The sequence below is a fragment of the Malaclemys terrapin genome, chromosome 6 (genome assembly GCF_027887155.1).
Source record: "Malaclemys terrapin pileata isolate rMalTer1 chromosome 6, rMalTer1.hap1, whole genome shotgun sequence".
NCBI lineage: Eukaryota > Metazoa > Chordata > Testudines > Emydidae > Malaclemys > Malaclemys terrapin.
The window spans coordinates 35797709-35817503 of record NC_071510.1 but is presented as its reverse complement, the minus strand read 5'-3'; the positions used below and the strand labels follow the sequence as shown (position 1 = coordinate 35817503).

The window sequence follows — 19795 nt, the reverse complement described above, 5'->3', positions numbered from 1 at the left end:
GAAACCTCTGTAATTGAATACATTCACGTGTAATGAACTGCTTATCTCTCTAAAGTCATACCTAATTCATGGCCATTTACATCTGTATTGTGTAATGGAAAATGCTGAGCTGTATTAACATATCTCCTCTCTGTGGCAACACACATCCCATCAGATGACATTGCTGCTGTGGTTCACCAATTAGTTTTTTTCCCCCCTTCTGAAGAATAAATGTTCTACATAGTATGCTGCAACCAGCAGCAATGCAAGATTTCCACGGTATGTGTTGTGGTACACCAGTCTCCTCGGTGCAGGTTAGCATGCTAATGTGTAACGAGTTCAGAGGTGAGCTCTTGGGGCTCCAAATGCTGTGTTCAATGGGTTCTAGTCCTTGGTGGGTTCCTGTAAAAACTCAGTTTCCAGTGAAATAAATAAATTGTGCAAATACCGTAGGTACAACTTCTTCTGTGATTACAATAAATGACATAAAAACTCTAAGTCAGTCCAGTCCAGGGGTAATAAAACCAGAGTCTGACAGGAACACCTTCACATCAGTTTCTTGCCTGCATGTTGCAATCCTGTATACTTGAGCTGCTGGCCTTCTTCCAGCAACAGGCAAATCTCTGCCAAGCTCAGAATCTCCCAGGTCCCAGCTCTCAGGCTATCCATTGTTTGGTCTTTCCTCAGGAGCCATCTTCCTGAGTGCTGTCTCTAGCCTGCTCTCCTGTGGGGTCTGGCAGTGTCCTGAGCCAGGTCTGTTCTGACCTCAGGATGTACTGATCTTTAATACAGTGCCCAGCCATGAGCCAGCAGTTTCATTACAATACCTTTATATTTTTCTGCTGGTCTGAGAACACACTTTGTTTTGGTTCTTTAACGGTATTAACCGCTCACTGTGCCAATACCCCATAATTCTTAATATCCTCATGAAATGGTTTAAAAGTGACATGTAGAACAGAATGCTCTGTTTAATTAATCTCTTCTAAGGAAGAATTTCCATATGTTTTATCTCAGTTTGATTTAATCACTTATTTATTCTTGTAACCACTGGCAACAAAGCACCGGGAATCTTGGAACATCATGGAAGTGTGGTGCCTTTTGCTTGGACTGTTATAGGGTAAATACAGTGGTGAGAGACTTGTCTGCGCAGATCAACCACTGACATCCTTATTAGGTATTGACAGACAGCAACAATGTATAGACAGAGAAGTGTAATAAGTTGGTATTCTCTAAGGGCGGGTAAATGAAGCAAGTATTACTAAAGGGGATGTTCAGAGTTGTTAACCTTGTAAAAGTACAAACCTTGGAAGGAAGTGGGACATTGCCATGGATTGAGAGAAAGTGGTAGTCCCAGAGAATATTAATGAACAGTTCTTTCTGTCCCCAGACATATAAATCAGGTGAAATTAGTAAAGGAAATAACCATCTTAGGGCTTGGCTACACTTGCAAATTAGAGTGCATTAAAGCATCCCCGGGTGCCCTAACTCCTGAGGTGTCCACACTGGCAAGACACAGAGAGCGCCTGGTCTCTACAGCTGGAGCGCTCCTGGTAATCCACCTCCACGAGAAGCATAAAGCTTGCTGTGCCCTGGCTGAAATGCCCTGGGCATCAATGTGGATGAGGTGTTGCACTGTGATTGGCCTCTGGAAACGTCCCATAATCCCCTGAAGTCAAGTGGCCACTCGTCTCATTGTTTTGAAATCAGCTGCAGGCATGCAGATATCCCCTTTCAAAGAGCCGGCATGCTTATCTCCTCCAGGACAAAGCAAACCATTAGTGTGGAATGCTGCTATTGTGAGTGTGTGTGAGGGGAGGAGAGGGAAGGAGGTATGCTACTGTCTTAACTTACAGGACAACATGTTGACACTCTCAGCTCCCCAAAACACTGTCTCTTCCCCCACATACACACAACACACTCCCTGTCACACGCCACCCGCCCCCCATTTGAAAAGCACATTGCAGCCTTTTGCACACTAGGATAGCTACCACAATTCATTGCTCTTTATGGCATTGCAGAAGCTGCTAATGTGGCCACACCAGTGTGCTTGCAGCTGACAGTGTAAACACACGGCAGCGTTTTCCCTGCTGCCGTCTCTGAAGGCTGGTTTAACTCCTAGCACTCTACGTCTGCAAGTGTAGCCAAGCCCATAGACTGGTTTACAGGATGAGGTAAGGCCACTTGCTAACTTCAACTTGATACTCAAAGCAAGATGTGAGTTGGCAGGAAAGAGAGTCAAAAGCTAACTAAAGTTTTTAGAACACTTTTGCCATCTTAAAATTTATGGCCCAGATTCAGTTCCAGCAGAATTCAGGGAAAAGGCTGGCACCGTTAAGTGATTTGTCACATTGTACCCCCCTATATTTGGAGTTTGGACCCTTGCTCAAGCTAGAGCAATCCTTAGGCTGCTTGCTGTTGTATTAAGCTGCCTAGGTCCCAAAGGACTATTCCAGCAGCTGAGAACAGTTTGAGTCCAGCAGGGCTCCACCCATGTACCCTACCTTTGGGACTTCATGGGGGAGAGATGTAGAGCCATTATACTAGTTTTACACCACCTCAGGAGTCTCCATGTATCTGGTAATCCCCAGTGTCTGGATCCAACACTTGACAGCCCCTTAGTGCTATCATGATATAATTAGCAATTAGGCCCTGTAACTGTAACCTAAAACTGGTCTTGGTGAAATTATATTGGTCTTTTGAGTCTTTATTTTAAAACTACTAGTGAAGTATTTTATTGAATGTTAAACTTACTTGCTTTTGGTTTTTATAGTGGGACAAAGGATCTAATCCTGAGGCTGAAGTAGTTATGGTACATTAAGTGGCATGATACTAAATCTCACTACTTAAACACTCTTTGTTTTACCTCACTTATGCTTATTATATTAGGATAACTTCAAAACTTTTACTACAAAAATATTTGCAATACTTGGTGACCAGTCATGAACAGAGACCTCAAGCAGAGAAGAGTAAATGAGATTTCTATTAAGTAGTGGTCCCCTCCATAGCCCCACTTTCCAAGATTGTGAAGAGGCCCTCTAGGAAAAGATTTTTGTGACGCACCTGATAGGTGCAGAAGGAGGAGCGCTGCTGGAAGTTAGACTGAAAGTTACATTTTAGTCGATCTATGTATTCTTTCAGGTGTTAAGTACCAACTATGCCCCCACTGGAGTTGATGCATCTACATTTGACCTTTTATTCTTTTTAAAAGAAGGTACCAATGTGAGATTTCTAAAGATAGCTAAAGCACTGGACTTAAGGTTTAAGAATCTGAAATGCCGTCCAAAATCTGAGAGGGACAAGGTGTGGAGCATGCTTTCAGAAGTCTTAAAAGAGCAACAATCCGATCCGGAAACTACAGAACCACCAAAAAAGAAAACCAACCTTCTGCTGGTGGCATCTGACTCAGATAATGAAAATGAACATGCATCGGTCCACACTGCTTTGGATTGTTACCAAGCAGAACCCATTATCAGCATGGACACATGTCCCCTGGAATGTTGGTTGAAGCATGAAGGGACATATGAATCTTTAGCGCATCTGGCATGTAAATATCTTGCAATGCTGGTTACAACAGTGCCATGCAAACACCTGCTCTCACTTACAGATGACATTGTAAACAAGAAGTGGGTAGCATTCTCTCCTGCAGATGTAAACAAACTTGTTTGTCTGAGCAATTGGCTGAAGTAGGACTGAGTGGACTTGTAGACTCTGAAGTTTTTTTTATTTTATTTCTGAATGCAGTTACTTTTTTTGTACATAATTCTACATACGTAAGTTCAACTTTCATGATAAGGAGATTGCACTACAGTATTTGTATGAGGTGAATTGAAAAATACTACCTTTTGTTGTTACAGTGCAAATGCTTGTAATCAAAAATAAATATAAAGTGAGCACTGTACACTTTGTATTGTGTTGTAATTGAAATCAATATATTTGAAAATGTAGAATACATCCAAAAATATTTAAATAAATGGTATTCTTATTGTTTAACAATGCAATTAATCGCGTGATTAATTTTTTTTAATCGCTTGACACCCTACTAGGAATCTATTTTGAATGAAGTGTGTGGATATGACTTAAGACTTTGAACTGGTATAAGTGAAATTAAGGGTGCAATTCATGCCAGTTCCAAACACTAGAGCTTTTACATGGAGCATTAGCCTGTATGCATAGGCAGTGTGCAGAATGGCTATTGCCAATTGAAGAGTTCTTAAAAAATTGAAAACAAAATACAGCATCGCGTAAAGGTGACTGGAACTGTAAAAGGAGTCTTCTCAAACTGTGGGAAAGAAACTATTCAGCAAGCTATATTCTTTGTAAACTGGAGAATATGTTGAGGATATTAATAGTAACATTTAATTTTAAGGCTCTTTGGTTCTAGCCACCTGTCAGTATTCCATGGTGAAAGGTGTTTACGATGGTCTGTTTTCATCTTTCTGAAGGGAAGGCAAACAGTTTTTTTGGTAAAACTAACGCTCATGCAGCTCTATCAGTACTAGCCACACTGGGAGTGCTATTGTAGACTGGCCACTGGCATTTTTATCATAGCACCCTAAAGTCCTGCTCTGAGTAGGTGTGAAGCTCTTGAGCAGATAAATCGCTTTTTCTATCAACTGAAACTTGACACATGCCACTGTACTTAAATCATGTTCTTCTAGTCTTCTTGGAAGAACTGGTAATTCTTCCCTTCAAACATGTTCTACATTTCTAAGCAAACAAGCAGAAATGGTGGCTTGAGGGTAATCTGTAACAGGCTTCAGGTATTGGTTTCTGTAGTAAATAAAAATAATCCATACTCAGTTGACATTCTCTAGACCCTAAATTCATTTGTTACATAAGAGATACCATTATTGTTTTAATTAGACCACCCTTGTAAGTCTACTAGATGTAGGTATCTGGATATGCTTCTGGTATGAATTTGCCAAATTAAAAAGTTAAAACCAGATTAATGTATCACTGTCTTACTTTGTGAATTAGTCATTTTCTTTTTAATTACCGGATATTTAATCTACTACAAGTACTGTAATCGCTTATGAAGATAATGAAGTAATATGCCACCTCATTACAACAGTGCCTTATGTAATAATTTGCTGTTAAGTGGGGCCAAACTGTGCAGATGAGCTTCTGCAATTGAGACCATAAATTAGTAGTGTTGGTATACACTAAAGATCTATTTGGGTAACCCTCTTTTTAATCATGAAATGCTACCAAATGATTGTAACCAAATTTGTAAAACTTGGAAAAGCTACAGTAAGGTGCATGTGTTCAGTAAAGATTTTATGTGTGTTTGACTGGATTTTGAAGTCCTCAGTAGTAATCTGGAATTACTTGACTGGGGGCATCTGAACTATTTTAGAGATAACTATGACAAAACTGAAGAGCTTTGTAGGAAATGGGTGGAATGCTTTTTGCCTCCAGTATTGTAATGATGGTGTAGTAGTGTAGACTTGCCCTAAGTGAGTAAGAGAAGGTGGTCCCCTGGCCCCACCTGCACTAAAGGAAACTAGCATCTTTTTTTTGAGTAGTTCTACTGAATATCTATCTTAAGTACCAAGATTGATTTCAGTAGGGCTACTCAGTGAGCAAGTTACTACTCAATGAGGTGAGAGTGTCAGAACTTGAGCCAGTTGGGAAAGGGTGGGTGGGGTGGCGAGTGCTAAATATTCCTAATGAAAATAGGAAGATGCTCTGGATAATCTAGCTGCATAATGTCTGTGAGGATTTTAGTAGGGTAGGCGGTAAATATAATTTGGGATTTGTCTACAAAAAATCACTATGTTCTGAAATCATCTTTAAGAATCAGTTATACGTTGTCTTCAAATAACGTGGCTATACATGCTAGTTGGGGTATGTCCTAATACAGCCAAAACTTTTTTAAATGGGTGCCTAAATCAAAGCTCTTATGTCCATATTCAGGCATTGAAATAGATGGCCTGATTTCTCCCCCTCCTCCCCAAAAGTATTAAACATTCAACAGTTGCCACTGACAACCTAACAATGTCAGAGCTCTGCAGAAGGATCATTTTGGAAATGGAGTGTAAGCAAAAAGGGTCACAGGGTGGCCTCTCATGAAGTACTGCAGCATCTGCTCTCTAAAGGAAAACCAATTAAATAAGGTCCCAGAAAGGGACAGAAGAGAAAGGGAGAAAAATGCTGATGTCAGTGGACGATGCTGTGTGTTCAGCACTTTGCCAAATGAGTCCACTTAGATGCTTAAATGTGGACTTATACTTAGGCTTTAAACAAACTCCCCCTCCCCCCAAAAATTTGAGTTTTCCATGCTTACACTACAACTGGTGTAGACTAAGCAATAGTGGATTTGACTTATTGTTCTCAGTAGACAAGTTTTTATATGTGAGACGATTGCTAAAAACATCTTGTTCCTTTCCACCCCCGCACCCCATTCTTCCTCTTTTCCCATTGCCAACTTCCACACCACACTCATAGTCTGTTTTTTAGCTTGTTTCCTTCTTGGTATCAGCTTCCACAGTGTAATAGCAAATCACTTTTTTGTTTATTGTGCAAGTAGATAGACACCCACAGTTGGCCCGTACCAGCTGACTTGGGCTCCGGGCTGTTTCATTGCTGTGCGGACTTCCGGGCTTGCTCTGCGCCCCCCCCCCTTCCTCCCAGGGTCTTAGAGCCTAGGCTAGAGTGGGGGGAGGGGGGGTCCCATACCTTGGGCTCCAGCCCAAGCCCAGAAATCTACAGTCACCATGAATAAATTGCAAACCTGTATTTAAGTTTTTAATTACAGCTGACATTTTCATGTCTTGTGCTGGAGGCGACAATCTTCTGAAAAGTGATTACTAGCGGGAGAGAGACTTGAAGTGGGAGGCATTATGAAAGGCTCTAACTAGGGCTGGGCCTGAAGGCCACATCAGGGAATAGAAATTGTATGGCAGGCCATGAATGCTCACAAAATTGGGGTTGGGGTGTGGAATGGGATGAGGGCTCTGGGGGGGCTGGGAATGAGGATTTTGGGGTGTAGGAGGGTGCTCTTGGCTGGGATGGAGGGGGATCAGGGCTGGGGCAGGTGGCTGGGGTGTGCGGAGAGGCTCAGGGATGCAGGTGCTGAGCGACACTTACCTCAAGTGGCTCTGGGAAGCAGTGGCATGTCCCTTCTCCGGCACCTACACGTGGAGCGGCCCCCGACCCTGCTAGAGCACCGGAGCAGGGCCATGCAGCTGCTTCCAGGAGCTGTGTGGTGTGGCCCCCGACCCAGTAACCACTTCAGTTTAGCCCCATTACCTTAAAGGCATTTACTGAGTGTTTTGTATAGATTCTTACACTGTGTTCATCACCATAGTATCTGAATGCCTTCCAGCAGTGCATTGAGCAACAGGGCTAAGAACTATCACCTTTCTGTTCTCTCCTCCTTTCCCCAATGGAAGTGTGTGCATAATAGAAACATATATTTTATATCGTGTGTTTTGATTTTGGAATTTGTGTGCGCGTGTGCATAATATAAACATATTTAAAAACACATGTTGCTATATCTTAGTGAAGACAAGGTCAAATAAATGTGTCTTGCACTTATTGTGGAAGGTGGAAAAGTAGTGATGGTTCTTATTTCCTGTGAATATTCATTCCAAAGTCTTGGGCCAACTCCCAAAAGAGCTCCAAAATTCAATAGATTACTTCTGTAACTACTGAATTTTTCAGTTTCTTACCAACACTTGATTGATTGAAATGGGTTAAGAACTTTAAATAGCTCTCCAAAAGGAGAGGAGGGGGGAACCTCTCTACCACATACTTTTTCAGTTTTAAACTATCATTGAAGACTTCAAACATTATTTTGCATTTCCACTCTGTTAAAAGGAAATGCTTTCTAAAGAGTCACTCTTCCTGTCTTTTTGCTTTTATGCTGTTTTGGTCTTCTTTAAAGCAATTATCAATGTATATCTAATTTGCAAAATCTATTTAGGATTAACTGTCACAAACCGGTATTATGCACAAACTTCATCCTTGTATTGTATGTGTGGGCTCGTGGGACCCCCACAACGAGCCGGTTCTGAGAGCATGCGGAGTCAGTCGACGCTATGCCCGGCTCATGAGACAGCTCATGGTGTCTGACACTATCAGGTGGTCCAGAGACATTTATACGGAACACATCACAGGACACCGTCAATACTACATTGAGGGTATGGCTACACTTGCAGCTGTACAGCGCTGTGAGTTAAACCTGTCTTTGTATAGCTGAGTAGGGAAAGCGCTGCAGTCTGTCCACACGGACAGCTGCCAGCGCACTGTCGTGGCCACATTTGCGGCACTTGCAGTGGCATTGGGAGTGGTGCATTATGGGCAGCTATCCCACAGAGCACCTCTTCCCATTCTGGCACCGTGGGTTGTGGGAAGGGGGTAGGGGGTGTGGGGCATTCTGGGTCTTGTCCCAATGCCCCGTGATGCATTGCTTCGCATCCCAGCAATCCCTGTGTTTCCGTCCACATTTGGCGCCATCTTTCAACAGTTTCTGTGCAGCACGATCTGTGTTCCGTTTCGGTCTGCGAGTAATGGAGCCTGAACTGCTGAGGAGTATGCTGACGAGTCTCGCCAGCACGTCTCATTTGGCAGTTGAGCTATTTCTTAAGATCCCAAGTGACAGTGAGGAGTCCGATGATAGCGAGTCACATAATGCATATGACACAAAATTGCTTGTGGCATTCACGGACATGCTCAGCACCGTTGAACGCCGCTTTTGGGCTCGGGAAACAAGCACTGAGTGTTAAAGCGCTGCCTCTGCAGAGTGCTGGGAGAGAGCTCTCCCAGCGCTCTTAAAAAATACACCTCCGCAAGGGGGCGTAGCTACCAGCGCTGAGAGCCTGGATCCCAGCGCTGGTGCACTGTCTACATTGGCGCTTTACAACACTGAAACTTGCTGCGCGCAGGAGGGTGTTTTTTCACACCGCTGAGCAAGAAAGTTGCAGCACTATAAAGTGCCAGTATAGGCAAGCCCTTCTGTTACATTCTACATTGCTGTTAGTTGGACCAGAGACTAGACTATATCAAAACCTATACACAGGGCCGGCTCCAGGCACCAGCTTAGCAAGCAGGTGCTTGGGGCGGCCACTCCAGAGGGGAGCAGCACGTCCAGCTATTCGGTGGCAATTCAGCAGGTCCCGCACTCCCGCTCGGAGCGAAGGACTCCTGCCAAAGTGCCGCAGATCGCGATTTTGGTTTTTTTTTTTTTTTTTTTTTTTTGGGGGGGGGGGGGGGGAAGCTGGCCCTGCCTATACAGCACTGAGAGTATTTGGGAAGAGCTGATCAGAAACCATAAGCTACATTGCTACAAACCCTATAGAGAAACTTGACACTCTATATGCTAATCAGAATGGCAGAGTTTCACACCTCTTTATACTCATGTGAATGACTGCACAAGTGCAAAGTAGTAGAGATTTGAGACCTTTGGGCTTCACTGAGTGGAGAAGGCAGTCTTATTTCTCTGATTGCCTTCATTCTACAAAGGGAACCATATAGAGCCCTTTTGCAGAAACTTGTGATAAGCAATAATGGATCCTGGGAAACTTTCTGTAGAAAAGTACCTTGAACAAAAGAGGAAGAAAAGATGCCACCTCTACACTATACATTTATATCCATATAACTAAGTCGCTCAGGTGTGTAAAAAATCCTCGCCCCCGAGTGAAGCAGTTACACTAAGAGCTAGGTAGTGTAACAGCACTATGTCAATGGACAATCTTCTCTGAGCTACTGCTTCCCATGGAGGTGGATTAATATGTGGATGGGAGAAGCTCTCCTGTCAGCAGAGTAGCATCTTCACTGAAGCACTACATCAGTGTATCAGGGGGGTTGCCGTGTTAGTCTGAATCTGTAAAAGCAACAGAGGGTCCTGTGGCACTTTTAAGACTAACCGAAGTATTGGGAGCATAAGCTTTTGTGGGTAAGAACCTTACTTCGAAGTGAGGTTCTTACCCACGAAAGCTTATGCTCCCAATACTTCTGTTAGTCTTAAGTGCCACAGGACCCTCTGTTGCTGTTTACATCAGTGTAGCTGCACTGCTGCAGCATTTGAAGTGTAGACCTGCCCTAAGAAACTGATGTAAAGGGCTTTAATGTTATGGGAGTGATTGATAGCAGTTCTGTGGGTTAAAACTACTGCTTCCCTTCACCTTCCCTCCTCCCACCCTCTTTAGGAAGATGGGAAATCTCCTTTGTAATCCTACTCTACACAACTATGTACAAGTGTGGAGACCCTTGTGGATGAGTGGAACAGCTGTGTCACACCACCAGTGTAATGAAGAGCTGTAGACTTTATTTTTGTCTGTTTATAAAGCCAGCTCTTTGCTTTATGAACAGCTACTGCAGACACTAGATGGAAACTGAACCAAAGAGTCACCATCTTGTTTAATTTCCCTACTGCAGAATAGAGAGTTCTTAGCTAATTTGAGTTTGCAGAAAACTATTTTAACTGTTATATAGATGGTTGCACATCTGAGGAGGCATGGATGTGTGTCAGATGAGTTATTTAAATAAGAGTATGAAACTACTGCTGTTTAACTTCAGAGGACACAGTATAAGTGTGTACATGTAGTTGGAGTGAGCTATTTCTAGTCCAATTCCATGTCGTTCTACTACCATGAAGGAAAATCTGACCCAGAGCACTTATTTCCTATAAAATTTTATATAATCACTCAACTGCAAATGCAGTGGGACTAGTGAATTGTTGTGCAATTCATTTAGTTTGGAGGATGATGGAATCCTAGTAGTCAGCATGGAGAGTAGCATTGGTCCCTCAAACATTTTGTTTTTTGGCTACGTACAAGTGGCCTAATAAGAGCAAACTTTACTTGGTTATTCCCTCTGCTCCAGCACTCTACCTGACTGCTATCTATTTCCTCTCCCTTGATGCAGAATGAAACTTCTCTTGCTGCCTGGAGCTACCACTACTTTAATCTCTTCAATGTCACTTTGCAGTGTGAGTCTGCTGTCCTGTAGATTTGCTAACTCTCTAGTTTTGTTGTCACGTGCTGCTAATTTAAACATTTTTGACTATACATTGAAGAAACTACCCAGAATACATCACTGGGGGGGAGGAACGCGGGGGTCAAGACTGCTTCTGAGAATCATGATCTGGGCTGCAACTAGTAAGCATCCCCAAATGAAGACTGACAGGCATCACCAAGTAAGCTTAGAAGCCACAGTTTGAGAATCATAAATTAGAAGTTAAAATTTTAGCAGACTTATTAAAAATTCGTACTGAGCAGGTTACAGAAAAACAGGCTTAATGAAGTTCTTGGGTTATGGAAATCTCAAGCCTTGATCATTTGTCTCTGTTTAAAATTCAAAAACAAATTGTTAGAAGGTCTTCCAGAGTGCTCTCTAATAGTAGTTAGTAAAAAGTTTTAATGCTTTAGTTTCCAGATTGAAATATTGGCACGTGTTCTCACTGAAAATTATGGACTCCCATCACCATCCCTCCATATACATTGAGCATTTTGCTTCCTATTAAATAAAGCAGTGGTTCTCAAACTGTGGGTTGGGACCCCAAAGTGGATCACGAACCCATTTTAATGGGGTCACCAGGGCTGGTGTTAGACTTGCTGCAACCTGGGGCCAAAGTCCAAGCCCCACCGCCCAGGGCTGAAGCTGAAGCCCATGTCCCACTGTCCAGGGCCAAAGACCAAGGTGGTGGGGCTCAGACTACACTCCCCTGACCCTTTGGCTTTGCCCCCCCCCCCCCCCCCGCACCTGAATGAAAGTTTGAGAACCCCTGAAATAAAGTACATGAAGCTAAAACCTGAATGTTCTTTAGAGTTAATTAAATGATGTATTTAAAAGTAGAAGTGGCTATTTAGTATGTTAGATGCAACATAATTGTTTATAGGCCTCCACTGTCTTATTTATTGAGTTTGCATTATTTTTCCCTTTCATGCTGTCTCAATATTGTTTACATGTAAGCCTGGAAGGGGAGGTAGAGAGAAGAAAGAAAAGGAAAAACAGTTTTTGACCAAATGTAACTTTTTTTTAATTTTTTGCAAGCATATTTGTGAATACAAATAAAGTGCCACTCTTAAACTATTACCTGTTTAGTTGATAAAGGGTACGTCTTCACTACCCGTCGTATCGGCGGGTAGCAATCGATTTATCCGGGATCGATATATTGCGTCTCGTTAAGACGCGATATATCGATCCCCGAACGTGCTCACCGTCGACTCCGGAACTCCACCAGAGCGAGCGGCAGTAGCGCAGTTGACAGGGGAGCCACGGCCATCGATCCCACGCCGTCTGGACCCCAGGTAATTCGATCCAAGATACTTCGACTTCAGCTACGCTATTCACGTAGCTGAAGTTGCGTATCTTGGATCATTTCCCCCCTCCCCCCCAGTGTAGACCAGCCCCCAGATTCCAGAGATTCTTGGCAAACTCTTCTGGGCAGTTATACGTCTGCAGATGTCTCCAGATTCTGTCCATCTATATACAAGACTCTTCAGTCAGATTTTCTATAAAAATACATAATGGAGAATGTTCACATGGGTAGGGGTTAAGATATTTTAATTAAGAGCTAATAGACATAAAATATGTACTGTACATTACAGGTGAATACACAGATATATACCATAGTGCTTTGAATTTATAACAAACTCAGATTTTCATTTATTTCGTTCTTAGCGTATTGGATAGTTCATATGAAATCCATGTAGTTGTATCGAGAGAGAAATTAGGGCTATTCCTATATTTCTGACAACATTCTACTTCTCTCAACACTCTGTAGTCCATGCTTATCTAGTAGCCAGCTCTCTAACAACTAAGTAAGCTGTCTTATGCATAGAGTGATATGAAAAACAGTTTCAAAAGTGCAGTTTAAATACCTGTTTAAAAATAGACCACAAAAATAGCAATACCATGTCAACTAGAGAGCTGTCTTCAGGAACTCTCTGAAATCTAGATGACTATGTAACACTACATTATTTTTTTTTCCCCTTCTCTTTTTCAGATCTTTCCTGAAAGAAGCTCTAGGGTCACATCACTACTCATTCTTCAGTATGTTTAAGGGTCTGTATCACAAGAATAAAATGCTGAATGTGCATGTGGGCTGCATTTCAAATGAGAGGATGAAGTGTGAATAGTTTCCCCAGTAAATGAGTTGTAAATTGAAATGCCAACAAATCTTTGGAGTGTGTGTAAAATGTCCCTGTTAAATTCAGGTTGGAATATTTACTATACGTACTTAAGCTACTAACACTTCGCATTCTCTGTATTGCACAAAACCCCAATTAGATGAAATAATTTAGCGAACCAATATGGGTGAACCAGTTCTGTCTAGGGGACAAAACCATTTTCTTCCTATTGCATTTTAAAATGCCAACATTTTTAAAAGGGATTCAGTGGATCTAAGTAATCTATCTTAGACCAGCCATACCAGAATTAACACACTTCATCCAATAATGCAATAGAAAAGATGGTATGAGGGGAAAATTAACACTTGAATTGAAGCTTCAATACTAGAGCTGGTCATAAAATGGGGAAACAGTTCCATGAAAACTCAAACTATATCTAAACTTTCAAAAGTCTAAACTTTGACCACCCTATTCATTACATTTTCTAAATTTCAGGAAACTTTTAACTAAACCATTCACCATTAAAGCAAAGACTTTTAAAAGCCACTGGTAAAATGTAGAATTGAATTGCAGAATAACTGTACTTATTAGAAATGACTTGTATTTTATTTTTGTTTTAGGGTATTTCCTCCAGTGTCCAGTGCATATACGCACACTTTTGAGAAATGAGAACAGATGACTCTGAAGCTGTTGAAGTGGGTTTGAGATCATGAGTACAAAGAAGCTTTGTTTAGCCAAGTGAAGGTATCTGATGTCTGAAATGCTGAGAAGAAAATTTTGTTTTTGTCATATTTTACGCTACAGGCACCTCCTTGTGTTATTTCTGACTTTAGTGGCCTTTTCGGTTCTAAAAAATAACCAAAAGCCGGACTTCTTGAATCACAGACATCTAGAGCTGACTGGTGAAGATCCTACCACTAATATTAACTGCTCTAAGATACTGCAGGGTGATATAGAGGAAATTCAAAAAGTAAAGCTTGAGATGTTAACTGTGACATTTAAGAAACGCCCTAAGCTAACAGCAAGTGATTACATTAATATGACAACAGATTGTGCCTCTTTTACCAAGATGCGGAAATATATTATGGAACCTCTCAGTAAAGAAGAAGCTGGATTTCCAATTGCCTATTCAATAGTGGTATATCACAAAATAGACATGCTTGATAGACTTCTAAGATCAATCTATGCTCCTCAGAATTATTACTGCATTCATGTTGACAAAAAGTCTCCAGAAACTTTTCTGGCAGCAGTTAAGGGAATTGTGTCCTGTTTCAATAATGTCTTTATTGCCAGCCAATTGGAGAGTGTAGTATATGCTTCGTGGAGCAGGGTACAGGCAGACCTCAACTGCATGAAAGATCTCTACAGGAGGAGTACAAACTGGAAATATTTGATAAATCTTTGTGGTATGGACTTTCCTATTAAGACCAACCTGGAAATGGTGGAGAAATTGAGAGCCCTAAAGGGTGAAAACAGCTTAGAAACTGAGAAAATGCCTTCCAGCAAAGAAATACGATGGAAAAAACACTATGAAATTGTTGATGGTAAGCTAAAGAACATGGGAATAGACAAACAACCTCCACCTCTTAGTACACCTGTTTTCTCTGGCAGTGCCTATTTTGTTGCTAGTAGGAGATTTGTAGAGTATGTGCTAGAAAACAGCAAAATCCTTGAATTTATTGAATGGGCTAAAGACACTTATAGCCCTGATGAATACTTGTGGGCTACTATTCAAAGAATCCCTGAAGTCCCAGGGGCAGTTTCTTCTAGTGACAAGTATGATGTTTCTGACATGAATGCTCTTGCCAGATTTGTGAAGTGGCATTATTTTGAAGGGGATGTTTCAAAAGGTGCCCCCTATCCTCCGTGCAATGGAATTCATGTGCGCTCTGTGTGTGTGTTTGGTGTGGGAGACTTGAACTGGATGTTACAGAAACACCACTTATTTGCCAACAAGTTTGATACTGATGTTGACCCCTTTGCAATTCAGTGCTTGGAAGAATATTTGAGAAAGAAAGCTTTGAATCAACACAAAAATTAAAATGCTATCTTGTGTATGGTATGACAGCTTCACACTGATAAGGCTGTCATGCAGATAAAATATTAAGTATGTAGTGATGATTTACTAGTGTGTTGCACCTTACTCATCGCCTTGGTATGAGCATCAGAAACTCCACTTGGGGTATATGAGATGTTCGTTCAATTGAGTCTCACCTAACTACTTTTTTTCCCTACAAATTTCCATACCACATACTCTATTATTGGAAGAGGTCCAAGCCTCAAAATGCATATTTGGGGTCAAGAGAGTAGGTCCAGCTATTCTTGTGTAACATTTCAATATTAGCCTTTCAGGGTTTTTTGATCTCTGCTACTATTCAATCCAAAGACTTAAAAACCAGAACCCCCTGATCTTGTGTGGCCATAACTAAATCCTTTTTCATAATCTTAAATTTACTGTTGGGCAAGGGGTGGAGAAAAAGCTAGACAGAGCAAACATGTAGATGCAACAGGATCTCAGGGAATGCATATCAGGAATTCTTTAAAAAAAACAGTTAAAAGGGAATTGACCAATATGCCAATGTTAAGGCTTTTGCAGTGGTTCCATGTGTATTCTGGGATACATACTTCTGAATCCTCTTTTCAGAAAACTTTGAATTTAAGTTGAAATATTCACCAACCAGCTAAAAGGCTTTGTGTTTAAAGTACACTTCTTACAGTAATGTTTTGTGTGCTTGTTTTAGTTTGTTAAACTTTAAAATAGTTTTAACAATTAGATTTTAATTTCAGAGATGACATTTATAGCTCTAATCTGCAATGTCCATCTTTTCAGGGGAATTTATTATTCTGGGTCTGTTAGGATATAAATGCTGATATCAAGTTTATTTTGGTGCATAATGTCACTTTTCTACACTTGTAATTTTTTTTAATTAGTTGATGAGGATTGAATTGAAATTCTTTTATGTTGCAACTCTAACTGGCAGAGCTGCTGGGCTCAACTTTCAGAAAGAGGTAATGTACATCAGTCTACCCATTTGTATTCCAGAACATTTAAACATTTACTGAATATCCAGAAAAATAAATTTATTTTTCTAAATGAAACTGTTTTCTCTTGACACTTGAAAGTCCTCTCTCTTAAAGCACTGTCAAAATATAACTCACTGTGATAGTTATATTTGTTAACTTAGGGCCAAATCATGCTGTGACTGGCTCAGGTAGGTGGCCACCAGTCAGAGTAAATTCAGTGGGGCTACTTCTGGGAGTAGAATGGAGAATGTAACAGGACTGACATAAAAGTAGTTAACCTTTTAGTCCTAACTCTTGAAACTATTTCCAAACTTCTTGGGATGAAGAAGAGATGGTAGCCTAGACTGAAGCTTAGTATGCAGTGGGTTGTACACCAATAGTAAGAGATTAAAGTTAAAAAATGTGTATATACTTTTTATGGTTTTGATCCTTTAAATATGTGCAGATGAATAACATTACTCATGGGAGGAGTTCTATTGAAACCAGTGTTGCTGTTTGTGTGTGTAACTATGGGCTTGGGTACACATGCAGATGTAGAGAGCTGGGAGTTAAACCAGCCTTCGGAGACGGCAGCGGGGAAAACGCTGATGTGTATTTACACTGTCAGCTGCAAGCACCCTGGCGTGGCCACATTAGCAGCTCCTGCAATGCTACAAAGAGCAGTGCATTGTGGTAGCTATCCCAGTGTGCAAGTGGCTGCAGCATGCTTTTCAAATGGGGGGGGGGGGGAAGTTGAGTGTGACAAGGAATGTGTTGTGTGTATGTGGGGGAGAGACAGTGTGTTTTGGGGGGCAGAGTGTGCCAGCATGCTGTCTTGTAAGTTCAGACAGCAGCAGATCCCTCTCTCTCACACACTCACAGTATTCCACAGTAATGGTTTGCTTTGTGTCCCAGAGGAGATAAGTATGCCGGCAGTCAGAAATGGAGCTTTGAAAGGGGATATCTGTATGCCTGCAGCAGAGTTCAAAACAATGAGACAAGTGGCCACTTGACTTCAGGGGATTATGGGATGTTTCTGGAAGCCAATCACAGCATAGTAATACAACACGTCATCCACACTGACACCAGTGTGGCATAACCAGGTTCTAAGTGCAGGGGGAGCAAACCTAAAAAAGGCGCCCTCCTCCTCTGGCCATGTCCCCCTTGGCTCCTCTGGCTGCTCTGTGCCCCCCCCTTGCCTGGCTCCTCCAGCTGCACTGCCCCCCCTTTGCTCCTCCTCTGGCCGCGCCCCCCCCCCTTGGCTGGCTCTTCCAGCTGCACCGTGCTGCGCCCCCCGCCCTTGGCTTCTCCGGCCACGCTGCAGCCATGCTGTGCCCCCCCTCAGAGGGGCTCAGTCGGGGGGGGTGAGGAAGGGGTGGCAGGCGGATGCTGCTCACTTCTCCTGGGGGTTGGGGGGAGCAGAGCAGTGGGGCGGGCAGCAGCTGGCGAGATCCCCTCTCCCCGGCAACTTCCGGCTTCCCTCGGCCCGGGCAGCCTTGCTAATGCAGGAAGCTGCGGGCTGCCCAGGCCAAGGAAAACAGGAAGCTGCCGGGGAGAGGGGATCTACCCGCCAGCTGCGGAGTGCTCGGCCGCCGAGCCCTGAGCTGGTGCAGGAGGCGGTCGCGGCGATGTTGGGGCCGCGCTGAAAATGGGGCGCGATGGCAGAGGAGTCAGCTCCTCGGCCATGCCTGCCACCCACCCCCCATGACTCCTCCAGAGTCCGGCCGTGCTGCCCCCCCCCCTTGCCTGCAGGAGCCTAGCGCCGGCCCGACAGGCACCGCTTTTGGAAAAACGTCCTGAGGGGAAGCAGCTGCTTCCCCTGAACCCCCCCAGCTATGCTCCTGACTGACACCCAGGCATTTCAGCCAGGGTGCAGCAAGCTTTATGCCTCTTATGGAGGTTAGGGTTACCATATTTTGTGCCTCCAAAAGGAGGACACTCCTCAGGGCCCCGCCCCCAGCCCCGCCCACGCCCATGCCCCAACTCCGCCCCCTCCCCTGCTTCCCGCGAACATTTGATTCGCGGGAAGCCTGAAGCAGGTAAGGGGGGTTTGGGGGGGAGGAGGCGCGGCCCAGGCTGGCCCCCCGGTGGCTCCAGCCTGGGTCGGCTCGGACCCTGGGGTGCCGGCCCCGGCCGACCACCCCCGGCCTGCCCAGCACTGCCGGCCCCCGGGTCCCTGGCCGAGCACCCCTGGCCCGCCCAGCACCGCCGGCCCCCAGCAGCCAGGCGCACCCCCCGGCCACCCGGCACCGGCGGCCCGGTGCACCCCCTGGCCGCCCGGCACCGGCGCACCCCGCACTCCCCGGCCGCCCGGCGCACCCTCCAGCCACCCGGCACTGCCGGTCCCCGGCGCACCCTCTGGCCTCCCGGCACCGCCGGCCCCGGGCCAGCCCCCGGCCCAGGATTTTCCCGGACATGTTCGGCTTTTTGGGATTTCCCCCCGGATGGGGATTTGAGTCCCAAAAAGCCAGACATGTCCGGGAAAATCCGGATGTATGGTAACCCTAATGGAGGTGGATTACCAGGAGCGCTCCAGCTGCAGAGTCCAGGCACTCTTAAGTGCCTTGCCAGGGTGGACACCTCAAGAGTTAGGGTGCCCAGGGCTGATTTAATGCGCTCTAACTTGCAAGTGTAGCCAAGCCCTTAGCTGCATACTTGTTTGCAAAATTATACCCTATGACATCAGAACTAGGGCTGAGAAACCTGCTATGGAGAAAGTGATTAAGGAAGATGGAACACAAGGTATAAATAAATCAAAAAATTCTGAGATGTAGGAATAGGAAGAAACACTTCAGGTGCCTTTTGGGGACACACTTCATTTTGGTAAAGACAGTTCAATCTTAAGTACTGGATCTGTCTTCCAAAGGGACCTGCAACAACTTTGAATGCTATCAGAGTAAAGTTCTAGCTGTCTTTTTAGGCCTTACTAGAGACAAAAAAGCAGCTATTGTGGTAGACATGACAAAAGCAAGATTGTAGACTACACTCAAACTCCTTGAATGTAAGCACTGCCTTGGTGTTAAAACTCAAACTATTCCTTAGTACTGCTTTTACTGCAGTCTGATAAATTGGATAAAGACAGTTGTGAAATGTTCTCCATTCAGTACCTACCTATTGTCTAAAACTATCATTTAATTCTTTGGAAACATCTTTATATAGTTGCATTTTAACATAGAAATTCCACTTCCCCATCTAAATTAAAGATAAAGGCTATGGGTTTTTAGGCCATATCCTGTAACCCACTTAAAATATTAATCTCTACTTCACATGAAAAGAGCAAAATATTTAATTTGATTTCTCTTCCCTTGTCCTTCCAAAAATGAATCTATTTCTAAGCATCTGCAATGTTACCTCTGCCAATTTTAATCAAACTCTAGATTTAGCCCATTGCCATACACAGTGAAAACTCCAATATCCTTTTTTTAAAAAACCCAGAAGTAACTGATGTTTCTTTTAGCACTAAAATAAGTTGCCCCTGGCTTTAAAACTTCAGTTTAATCACTGCTTCAGGTAGGGTTGCCAGGTTTCTGGTTTTTGAATGGAATGCCAGGTCAAAAAGTGACCCTGGAGGCTCCAGTCAGCACTGCTGACCAGGACATTAAGTCAGGTTGGCGGGGCTGGCAGGCTCCCTACCTGGCTCCGCGCGGCTCCCCAGAAGTGGTAATATCCCTCGGCTCCTAGGTGGAGGCGTGGCCAGGGAGGGGCGACACCTGCATGCGGAGACCGGGTGCAGAGCC

The 19795-nt window shown here is 43.6% G+C and overlaps 1 protein-coding gene across 5 annotated transcripts in view; it reads left to right on the top strand.

Annotated features, from left to right (window-relative positions):
• The window catches only part of GCNT1 (glucosaminyl (N-acetyl) transferase 1), a 28378-nt gene extending 13202 nt beyond the window's left edge, over nt 1-15176 (top strand). For all 5 annotated transcript variants that reach the window (XM_054032736.1, XM_054032737.1, XM_054032738.1 and 2 more), the window contains 2 exons: nt 12932-12990; nt 13676-15176. In XM_054032736.1, the coding sequence (XP_053888711.1) occupies nt 13807-15096 (1290 nt within the window). In that variant the 5' untranslated portion in view covers nt 12932-12990; nt 13676-13806 and the 3' untranslated portion in view covers nt 15097-15176. The remainder of the gene's footprint in view (nt 1-12931; nt 12991-13675) is intronic.
• Nucleotides 15177-19795: the final 4619 nt, after the last annotated feature.